At 38.8% G+C, this 12216-nt stretch overlaps 1 protein-coding gene across 1 annotated transcript in view; it reads right to left on the bottom strand.

Annotated features, from left to right (window-relative positions):
• The window catches only part of LOC126262497 (nuclear pore membrane glycoprotein 210), a 272203-nt gene that overhangs the window by 209045 nt on the left and 50942 nt on the right, over positions 1-12216 (bottom strand). Inside the window, exon 4 of the mRNA XM_049959163.1 lies at positions 7867-8007. Coding sequence (XP_049815120.1) covers positions 7867-8007 — 141 coding nt within the window. The remainder of the gene's footprint in view (positions 1-7866; positions 8008-12216) is intronic.

Here is a 12216-nt window from a genome sequence, read left to right as displayed (position 1 = left end):
TATGAGGAGGTATTGAATAGACTTGGGGAGAAATCAAATTTGAGGGCTCAACCTGACTAGAAATAGAGATCAGTTGACAGGGCACATTCTGAGAGATCAAGGGATCACCAACATAGTGTTGAAGGGAAGTGGGGCATGGGCAGGAGGGGGGAGGGGGCGGGGGGAATGTAGAGGCAGACCAAGATATGAATACAATAAGCAAAAAGATGTAGGTTGCAGTAGTTACTCAGAGATGAAGAGATTTGCACAAGATAAAGTTGGATAAAGAGCTGCATCAAAACAGTCTTTAGACTGAAAACTACAACACATTAATCAACAAATTTAATAATTTTTTAACATGGTTTATGTTAACTGATGTAAAAAGAATTGTTCTTACTTTCTAAAGAAGCCTATGTTTCCAATCAAGATTACAACACCAAATTTCATTGAAATCAGTTCAGCGGTTTAGTCATGAAAATGTAACAGACAGTGTTATTTTCAAATTTATAATATGGATTTAATATTTATCACTTCTAGAAGTCTCTCAAGATGTCTTGTGTTTGGAATTTCAATATTTGTATAAACAAAGCACTCTCTGTCCACGATGCAGTTCTGTTTGGTCTCCATGTTCGTGTCCATAATAAATGTGCTTTCCGTGCTAAGTGTTGCACTTCACTGATGACTCTGTTTCGGATTTTGATTCAACTGGATTAGATACAAGCAGTAGGTCAGCTTTACATCAAGCATCTGTCAGTGTTTTCGGGAGATGCTGGTCAGGACCCAAAGAAATGGGTCAAAGGACTCGGACAAGTTGCCACACAAAATAGGTGGAATGTCATGTGTTTGGCAACTGAGAGCTTCTGTTTGGACATCACGACCCAGCAGTGGTTTGAGAACAACAAGAGAAACCTCAATAGCTGGGAAAAAGTGCATGCGAACTTGAAGAAAAGCAAGTTGCTTAGCAGAAAAACAACTGAAGAACAGGGTGCAACATCATGGTTAACAACACAGTCTTACATACAGTTTGTCCTTATGCCATACTGAATCCGAATAATAGACACACCAAAATGATCTCAAATTAGATAAAGGGAGTTGCGTATGAAATCTACCGAGCCTTTCCCGTAAAGAATGTCACGGTGACAGAGGAATTCATCAAGTGGCGCCAGTGCATCAAGAAAGAGTTGGACGAAAGACATATGACTTGACTTCCAAATGCGGTCCCAATGATACTTGTGGAAGACCACCACGACCTCATTTATCTCATACATTAGATAGTAAGTGAAGAGATACGTCAGTTTATGGCAGCCAAAAATGTGGGGGCAAGTACACATGAGAGAGAGAGAGAGAGAGAGAGAGAGAGAGAGAGAGAGAGAGAAACTTTGAATGTCAATCCTCTACATCTTGAGGTAATGGAGAATGTTGAAGAAAAGATATATTGAGCCTTAGCATAAATATTCGCCACCAGTCAAATCATTGTGAAGAATGTTCTACGCGAGCTTTGACTTTGTCGCAGCTATCAAGCAACAACCCAGCATCTGACCAAGGCAAGTACAGGTACAACCAAATCTTCGACCACTTATAATGTCCAGCAGAAGAACAAACATTCAGAAAAAAGAGGACAACACACCAGTATGTTTCCACTGTTGGTGTACTGAACACTTTGTATGAAACTGCAGAGGAAGAAGATGAGTGTTCAACAACTATTACGCCACAAGACATCAATCATCACAACAGTCCTATTCAGGCCAGCCTAGTTTAGACGATTATGGTCAACGTGTAGGAAGCAGCTCATCAAGTAACCTGGACAAGGTCACTCCCCAACACACCATAACCTTTCCCCTGCACTGGACAATGGTACCAGCCACTCACCTAGCTGCCAACTTCAGGAAAGGTAATCACCAGTTACCAAGACATCAGGAAATCTCACCAAAGTCATCATAGATGGCCAACCGGTCCGGACATTAGTCAACTCTGGCACTTCTTTTTCTGTAATGTCACATGCTAACGAAGGTTATCTTCAGTGACATGAAAGTGATTGTACTGAAAATCACAAATGGGAAACACACCTAGCCATCAGGAATATGTATTGTAAGGATAGCTGTCAATGACAGAATCGTCATTTAGTTTGTTGTTTAGCACAATGCACTCAAAATGTTATTCCTAGATGGGACTTCAGGCAGGCATCATGAGCAGTCACAGACTGTGGAAGATCAGAGCTCAATATCGAGGAACCTATTCCACATAGCGCACATAACAAAGATCGCTCTGGGCAACTGCCTGGTTGAAGACTATGTTATCCTGTGGTCATCAAATGGAGAAGAGGCTGCAGGATGACATCAGTGAACCTTCAGAGTCCTTGCTCCTCTCCTCCATTCCTTTTGAAGAATAAGGGAAGCACATGGCATTTGTACACCGATTACTGACAATGGAAAATATCACAAAAAAAAAGATATCCACACACTGATGCTTGAAAGCAGTATTTCTCAACTACTGACATGAGAGCCCCCGACATCAATACAGATTCTCAGTTAACTATGAAGCTTTTGTAAACAACCAAAAGTTGATAAAGTACACAACAAAAATCTCCATACAGGTGATGATCATAAGCACTGAAGATTGTCAAAGAGAACTTTGGATCACTAATTGGCATTGAGCAACCACAACTCATCCCTAAAGGTCTGTGCACAGGAAGAGCTGAACCTGTCCAGTATGGAAAGCTCAGTGCTGGCAATGAAGAACCATGCTCTATCACCATTACAGACAACAAAGTGGAGCCAACTTCTACTGAATTGTCAATATGCTCTGGTCTGACCAAGGAGCATCAATGGTGAATGTTGGCTATTTTGTGTCAATTTTCAGTACCTTTCAAATCTTGAGTTGAGTAAAGACAGACCAAGTGGGCCATGGTAAAAAACTGCATCAAAACTGGGGATAATCCACCAATTAGTCAGTTTCACATAGGGTTTCACCAGCTAAATGAGGCATAATTCAGGAGGAAATGGAGAAGAGGCTGCAGGATGACACCACTGAACCTTCAGAGTCCTTGCTCCTCTCCTCCATTCCTTTTGAAGAATAAGGGCAGCACATGGCATTTGTGCACCGATTATTGACAATGGAACAATATTAAAAAAAAAAAAAAAAGATATCTATACACTGATGCTTGAAAGCAGTATTTCTCAACTACTGACATGTAGACAGCTTACTGGCAAATCAAGATTGACAAAGCTGACAGGGAAAGAGTGCCTTAATAAGACCTGATGGCCTCTATGGAATCAAAATTATGTCATTTAGGCTTTGTAACATTAGAGTATATGATGGACAACTAGCTTCAATACCTTAAATGGACAACATTCATGTGACCTGGATGACACTGACATTTTTTTAAAAAAAATTGGAGAACATCTAAGCCACCTGGCAACAATGTCACCTCCACCTGAATCTGAAAGAGTGCCTCTTCTGCCACCCAAGAAATAAAAATCTTGGGCCACCTAGTTACAGGTGATGGAACGTGGCCTGACCCAGAGAAAATAAGGCCATAGATCTTCCAACTCCTTGGCACATTTGTGATGGAATTTTCTTAGAGAATGTACTCGTACTACCAATGATTCAAACAGCACTTCAATAACAAGCCACATGCCTAGCAAGAACTACTGTAAAGAGATGGCAAATTTTCTGGAACGGGGCACAAGAAAGTTCTTTCCTTGTCCTTAAGAAGGCAGCACAAACATCATCTCCAGTACCTTCTCTGTATGTTGTCAATGCTGAGAGAGAACTTCACACTCATGCTAGTGGTTGTGGCATAGTGCAGCTCTAGTGTAAACTCAGGAAGGTGCTGAAAAGGCTACAGCTTATACTCTCCAAGTCTAAGATGGATTACCCCACATCTGAAAATGAGTGCCTTGCAGTTGTTTGGGCAATCAACATGTTCCAGGTGTATTTATTTGGGAAACTGTTAATAATTGTGATGGATCACCATTCTCTATGCTGGTTGACTAGTCTGAAGGATCCATTAGCTTGACTGGTGAGATTGACAACAAGGCTTCAGGAGTCACAGTGGTATACAAAAGTGGACAAGGCCACCAACTGCCTTTCAAGGAATCCTTTGGTGGAACAAAGCTATATGGATGAAATCTCAGTCATTACTACATTAAATGTCACAGATGCTGAACTGAGTGAATGTCCAGCACTGCTGATAACCATAAAAGTCTTGAAGAAGGAGAAACTAACAAAAGGAGAACTCCAGTTAAAAAACTGAACATAGTTTAAGAAGACCTACAATCCAATGGAGCAAAAATAGTTGTTCATCATCCCAGTTCATCTACAGCCAGCTATTGTTAATTATTTCCAAGATGCTCCAATTTCTGGTCATCTGGAATTCATGAAGATTCTAGACTGAATCAGATGCAGGTAACAATGGCTCGATCTGTGCCGATCCGTTAGACACTATGTGAGCCACTGTAAGGAATGCCAATGACAGAAGCATGTGCCTTGGGGCGCCTAATATCAATTACGACTACAGCAGCACCATTCCACTCGATTCAAACTAATCGATGGACTACAGTCTGCACTGTTTGACTAACCCGCTGCGCTGTCATTAAATCTGTACCTACTACTAAGGCTCCAGAAATTGCAAGGTTTCTTGTAAAACACACCATTTTGAAGCATGCAGCACCATATGTGACAATCCATGGTTGCAGAAAAGATCTCCAGTTGAGACTAGTATCAGAGGTAATTTCACACTGTAACATCATCCACAGGATAACAACTTCCTACAACCCACAGATGAATGGCTTCACAGAACGCTCTAATAAGATGTTGGCAAATATTCCCTCGATGTACCTTCATGTCGAACAACGAGATTGTGATAAATACTGGTCATCGTAACACAGCACATAACACAACGAAGCAAGATACTACAGGATTTGCATCATTCTTTCTGCTCCATGGCCGCAAGCCCGAAACAATAACGTTCTTGGTTCAACAGGATGATGTTTAGGATGACTGTGAAACATTTCATCAGAAGGACCAATTAAACAAGACAGCTGGTATGCATATAGTGCCTGGAAGCTAAGGAGAAGGACCGAGAGCACTACAACACCAAGCATACGCCAGTGAGATACGGCCCAGCAGATGTAGTATGGATTTTTGTGCCTGTTCGGAAAGGGAGGCTATCAGAAAAGTTACTAAAATGCTGCTTTGGCTCATATTGTATTCTTGACTGATTGGTGGACGTCACATACGAACTGAAGGATTATGACACTGCATCACTGCAACCACAGAGACTTCATCCATGTCTTCCATTTCGTATAAAGCTTTAATATTGTCCTGAGCCACAGATCAACAATGACGGTTTCTCATTCAAGATAACTGAAGGATTGCTCAATGATTGTGTAGCTAGAACAGCAGAGTTATCACAGTAAAAATGCAATATCACACAATATAAAGTCCAAGATGGAATAACAACAGTGGCTACAGACAGAGGTGGGTGTGTACGAGTAGTGCTGTGTGTGTGTGTGTGTGTGTGTGTGTGTGTGTGTGTGTGTGTGTGAAGTCGGCCTTTTGGACACAAGCTAAATGTATATCAACATTTTTGTTGTGCCTGTCTGTGAATCAATGTTGCCTCTATACAGTAAATATCATGGCGCAGAGGGTGTGGTAACATGAAACAAACCACGGAATCTCTAGTACTGCCATTAAGAGGACCACTGGGAAGATCTAGATCTAGGATGCTGGACTTGGATCCAATGTGAACTTCTGACACAGTGGGTCACCGTACTCCAATGAGAAATTTTGAAATAGCAGGTTACTGTGTTACATGCAGTGTGGACTAACAGTTAGCATTGATGGCTGGCATGTTGCGGTTTGTCGTTTCAAATCTGTTCAGCAGCTAATATCTGTCATATAGTATTTACCATTTCTAAAAGTTTCTAGAAATTCCTTATGTCCATAGTATTTGCATATTCTAGAATATTTTATGTCTATATAAACAGCAGCACTTAGGAGGCACTTCTGTTCCTTCTGTATGTTAATGCCTGTAATACGCTGAAGTGACAAAAGTCATGGTACCAATATCCACATATACAGATAGTGGTAGTATTACGTACACAAGGTCTAAAAGGGAAGTGCATTTGCGGAGCTGTCATTTGTACTCAGGTGATTCATGTGAAAAGGTTTTCGAAGTGATTATGGCTGCACAACAAGAATTAACAGACTCTGTACTTGGAACGATAGTCAGCACAAGACACATGGAACATTCCATTTCAGAGATTGTTAGGGAATTTAATATTCTGAGACCTACACAATGTCAAGTGTGCCAAGAATACTAACTTTCAGGCATGGACAACACAGTGGCTGAAAGCCTTTACTAGACAACCAAGTAGCGGTGTTTGTGTAGAGTTATCAGTGCTAACAGACAAATAATCACAGAAATCATGGTGGGACATATGACAAATGTATCTGTTAGAAAAGTGCAGTGAAATTTGGTGTTAATGGGCTATAGCAGCAGACAACCAACACAAGTGCCTTTGCTAATGAGACGATGTCTCCTGCAGCACTTTTCCTGGGCTTGTGACCATATTGGTTGGACCCTACATGACTAGAAAACAGTGGCCTGGTCAGATGAGTCCTAATTTCAATTGGTAAGATCTGATGGTAGGGCAGCCACACAAAGTCAAGGACCCAGCTGTCTACAAGGCACTGTGCAAGCTGGTGGTGGCTCCGTAATGGTGCATTTACTGGGGCGTGTACTGAGGCCACTGGTACAAATGAACTGACCACTGACTGGAAATGGTTACATTCAGCTACTTGGACACCATCTGCAGCCATTCAAGACTTCCATGTTCCCAAAAAAATGATGGATATTTTATGGATGACAATGCGCCATGTCACCAGGCCACAAATGTTCGTGACTGGTTTGAAGAACATCCTGGGCAGTTTGAGCGAATGATCTGGCTACCCAGAGAGCCCGACAGAATCCCATTGAACATTTATGCGACATAATGGTGCGGTCACTTCATGCAAAAAATCCTGCACCAGCAATATTTTTGTAATTATGGGCAGCTATAGAGACAGCATTGCTGAATATTTCTGCAGGAGACTTCCAACGACTTCCTGTGTCCATCTCATGGCAAGTTACTGCACTACACCAGACAAAAAGAGGCCCGACAAGATATTGGGAGGTATCCCATGACTTTTGTCACCTCAGTGTAAAGTGCTTTCAGTGCCAGGTGGTTTACTTCAGTAATGACCCTACTTTTGTATTTGGGCTTGATTGCAGTCACAACCTAACAGTATTATACAGCTCCCTCTTGTTTCAGGATTGTAATTCTGACTAAACCAAATTATGACTGTTATTAATCCCAATGTCATCTGCTCCTCATCAATTTATGTATTTAAGCTTCGCCACGGGAAAAGCTAGGCTGCAGAATAAACATGCAAGACACAAAGCTGACTGAAAATGTGGGTTAGGATACAGCAGAAAACACAGATTATACATACTTGATGAGAGGATACAGAGGAGAGTGATGTAGCAAAGATTGATTCAGTCATTAACATGCACAGTCTTTTGTTACAATGGAGACCAGGAGGAGGAACATTTCTTTTGTTATTTGTTTTAAAAACCAAGTAGAGTTAAAATGTAATCCTTATGAAGCATAATGTACAATAACAAAAACTTACTAAAACACTTTTTAAGTGGGTTTACTTCACCACACAGTATTTGGTCTTGAACAAATCCCTACTTTAACAGAGGTATGTCATTACATTCTGACTCTACAGACTAAATTGTAACATCCATTATAATTTCTAGGATAAATGTGGATTACCACTACATCTAAATTTTCACAAATGACTTTAACAATTTTACTGCAATACAAAATTATATTTTACCTGGTAAATGTGGAATTTCACAGAATCTCCAGTCAGTATGTACGCATCGGAAGGCATTATTAATAAATTAGCCACAATCATAAGTTCTACTTGAATAGGTGGTATATTGCTATACTCTTCCTGTGGCAGACGTACAGATATCTGCAAAAGAAAATAAACGAGCGAGTATTAAGGTAATGGACACCAGATATAATTTTTTGTACCTCTTGCAGGTAAATTTATGGCAGCATCTAACTACATTAAAAATGTGTAAAAAACTTAACATATGCACAAGAAGAGAAAAAAACACTTATTCCATTCCAAAACGAACAATTTAATAGCTAAGCTGTAATAAAATCAACAGAAAAACACTACTGCATAAAATCTTGCTGCTCACTTCAATGTTCAAACCTTTTACATTCTACTTGTATTTATGTTCCTGTAACAAAAAAAGATAGATGTCCATTCATTGGAATGTCCATTTATTGAATATTTCTGCAAGATGGAGTTCGACAGCATTAATTTTACTTCTAATAAGTTTTTTTAGTAAGGAGTTTTATCTCCTGTGAAGCTCTGAATCTCTTGATTAATATTCTAAACAGGAATAACAATATTTTGTGTAGTTGCTACTCATCATATAGTGGAGTAGCAACTTTCCTTGAGTACTGACAGTTATTTTCTGATTTGAATAGTATGCACTGTAAAAGGGGAGAGAAAGAAGAGAACAAAATGCAAAAATGAGCTGATGGTGGTTAAGGATAGAGGTACAGACACTTTAGCCATCTACTGGTAAATGTCGAAAACAAAGCTGGCAGAGGTGCACGGCCAGTGTTGGCATGAAAACTGATTTATCAAAGACTGCTACAGGTAAAATATATTTGAATTACAGCATAAATGATGAACTGTAGCTTCAATTCAAATTATTTACTACTTAAAATGGCATTATTGCTGTAACCCTGTAACTAGGTGTAAAAGAAGCCCCCTTCCCAATCCTACATTTGGCTTGGTTAGATTAGACCTATAGTGCCAGAAAACGTAATTTTCTAATTGTTAACAAATGGATTCAGAACATCAAGAGGTTGTGCTCATGTTATAAACACTGTGCAAGTTTGACAAAACAAATGTTACAGTTAATTTCGAAGGTAGGATGATTCCAATCTGTATTGGGTATTAAATGTGAACATGAGAAGCAGTTTCATAAAATTAAGCCAATCACACCTAGTAGTGTGTTTCTTTGATCAAGGGATACAAAATTTCCCCAATGAATTACAAAAGTGTAGCGAAGATACAATGAAAGTTAACATATCTCAATATAAGATCCCACATCCATGCAATAATACAGGCACCACAACTGTCTTGCAAGACTTTAGCAATGTATCCTTTTGGTCTTATTCTTCACTCTTTAACATATTGTATCGCATATACATGATGTTAAAAAAAGTATTCCAAATTTTGAGAGGTGGTAGTGTACATCAAAACAAGAAAAAAATGTAGTAAATATGGGCTATAAAATGTGTACCTTTAGGAGTATAAACAAGTGTTCATCTTTGCTACAGTGAAACACACATTTTCTTGTTAAAAAAAGTGCTAATAGCTGTTAAGGAATGCATTTCAGGGCCCTTGTTTAATGGTGATTTCTGTTCCTTTTTTTATCCACACTACCACCTTTCAAACCATGAAAATCAAAGAGCTTGCAGTAAAAGATATGTGTTTTACAGAATCAAAGATGAACAAGTGCTCATAGCTCTTAAGGTATGCATTTTATATAGCCCATGCTTACTGGACCTTTTTTTTCTTGTTTTGCTCATCCTGCTGTCTCTCAAAATATTGGAATACATTTTTTAACATCCTGTATATTGAAATTTATGTATTTTATTTTTTATGTTGTAGTTTTGGTTACAGCTAATTTCAGATGTTAGATAATTGCAGTGTGACACCTTGTAACATTTTTTAATGTACAAGAGTTTGTTTTGGTGGGTATTAGTCTCTTCATTTGTTATCATGAGACAGTACTGACCAGTTCATTTTTTCATATTTCCATACATAGAGTTCGGTTAAATGATTATAGAATACCTTTCTGTCCCATCTGAAACAGCTGTTAAATTTTTTCTTTAATGTTTCTAATCACAATATAAAATTACAAATGTTTTAAATAATTATTTCTATTTTTATTCTATTTATTCTATTTCTATTTTTATAGATCTGAGCACCAACTGATACAATCTAAAATTTAGGACTGTAAATATATTAATTAAAGATTAACATTTATGGCACTCAATGTATAAACTCTGAAAGCTCTAAAAATCCTATTTCATAAACACAAGACAGTTCCAATAAATAATTGTGACAGTATAGTTGCAATATTCATCTGGTGTGGTCAAAAATAATATTTTGTATATCATTATAAATAAACTAATGCCAATAACAAAAAAACCTGAAGAATTTAATTTTCAAGAAAACCAGAATTCAAAAACTTCACTTGCATCATACAAAAATAAAGAAGACTCCAGGTTTATAATGAAATGTTCACAATGAATTTTTGATGTAAGTTATAAGTAATCATTATGTTGTACTTCTCGCTCTCAAATTACTTTTAAAACATTGTAACAAACCAATTGTTCTGGAGAAATATGTAACTAACAGAACTGAAAATTATTTAGAATATATTTAGAAGTCAAGAACAGTTTAAAAGCATTTGAACCTGTTCTTTTGGTTGTCATTAACCCAGATCTTTGCTATCATTGCAAGCAGTCCTTAGAATGCCATTACTTTTACTTTTGGATTTGATATTTCCTCTCTGTATTTTTTACTTGCTACATTCATCTGAAATGATTTTTTTCACGACTGATCTGGGCAAGAAGCATCCCATCATTTCCAAACTTGGTAGTTGTCTTCGCGAACAAGCCAAACACCCGAATGTGCCGACCAATCATAAGTAAGTTCAGTACAATTGGCGGACTCTCCCACAGGACAGGTACATACCGTATCATCTGTCACTTGTACCTCACCCCATTTTGGTACCATATGCTACTTCATGTGTATCAAGCTGCATTAAGGTGAGCTTCCAGCAATTCCTTCCTCAGTAATATATGACAGAATCACCGTGTCCCTTCTGCTGCAAGATAAAATACTCGGGGACACAGCCAGGACTATTACACATCCCCCTCGTTCTTCGATTTCCAATGGCATCTCCTGGCAGAGGAATGTATATTTAAAGAAAAGGTTACTATCCGTTAACGAGAACTTGAACTGGGTGAGATGTGAAAATCATAGTGAGAACAGTGAACTGTAATAATTATCGCAAACCCCTCGAATCAGTAGTGAATAAACAGTGAAAAAGATAAAAAGCGACACCATGTGAACTGTGATATTATAATCTGTTTGAACTTCTGCAAGTTTCTTTGAACTGTTGGGCAACAAAATTTACAAATGCTTCCAATTAATCAGTGTTGCGTGGTTGAAAGCGAAAGCGCAAATGAAAGTGCAAAGTTATAAGTGTGTGGTCCGGTCCAAAGGGATTACAATGTGTGTGCACGGTCCAGAGGGATTACGCTTTATTTCACCGCTACGAGAAACAATGCTTCAGGAAGCAGTTAGCAGAGCAGCGTACAGCAGGTGGCACGGTCCAAAGGGATTACAATGTGTGTGCATGGTCCAAAGGGATTACGCTTCATTTCACCGCTATTAGAAACAATGCTTCAGGAAGCAGTTAGCAGAGCAGTGTACAGCAGGTGACGCAAATGATTTGGAAGCAACACCTGTCGCCTCCACCAGCTGCAGTCCAACGTCAGGGAGCGGCAAACAGCAGGGATTGGCGTCTGTGGTCGACTATGGCAGCCAAAGACACCCAACATGACAAAAAAAAAAAAATATGCGGTGAGCAGCAGCACTGCGTCGGAGAAGGAGGTAGCATGTACGCTAATCACCTTACAGCTAGCGAGAGGAAGCTAGTATTGAAACCATAGGGATTGTTTTAGAATATTCTTAAATTGCTTCGTAATAATTTATTTAATAAGAAAATGTCAGGGGAAAGTGAAACATGGTACAATCTGAGAAGTAAAGAGGTAGTGCAGCCTCAGGGTAATGAAATGGAAGAGGCAGGGAATGCCAGATGAAATTGGTAAAAAGAGTAAAACAGCATCAGCTGATACATTGCCTACATACGATAATAATCAAATTATGTTTGAATTATTAATGGAGTTAGTATCTGGGCAAAAAGAACTAAAAATATGGCTGGAAGAGAAGATAGAACAAGGGCAAACATTACTTGCTGATAAAATAGAAGCAACAAATGAGGACTTAGCAAAAATTAATTGTGAGTCTAAACATTTAGAGAACAGAGTTGAGTCTCATGAAACGAGAATAGGGGAT

Source organism: Schistocerca nitens, chromosome 6 (genome assembly GCF_023898315.1).
Source record: "Schistocerca nitens isolate TAMUIC-IGC-003100 chromosome 6, iqSchNite1.1, whole genome shotgun sequence".
Lineage (NCBI taxonomy): Eukaryota > Metazoa > Arthropoda > Insecta > Orthoptera > Acrididae > Schistocerca > Schistocerca nitens.
This window is presented reverse-complemented; position numbering and strand designations above follow the sequence as displayed.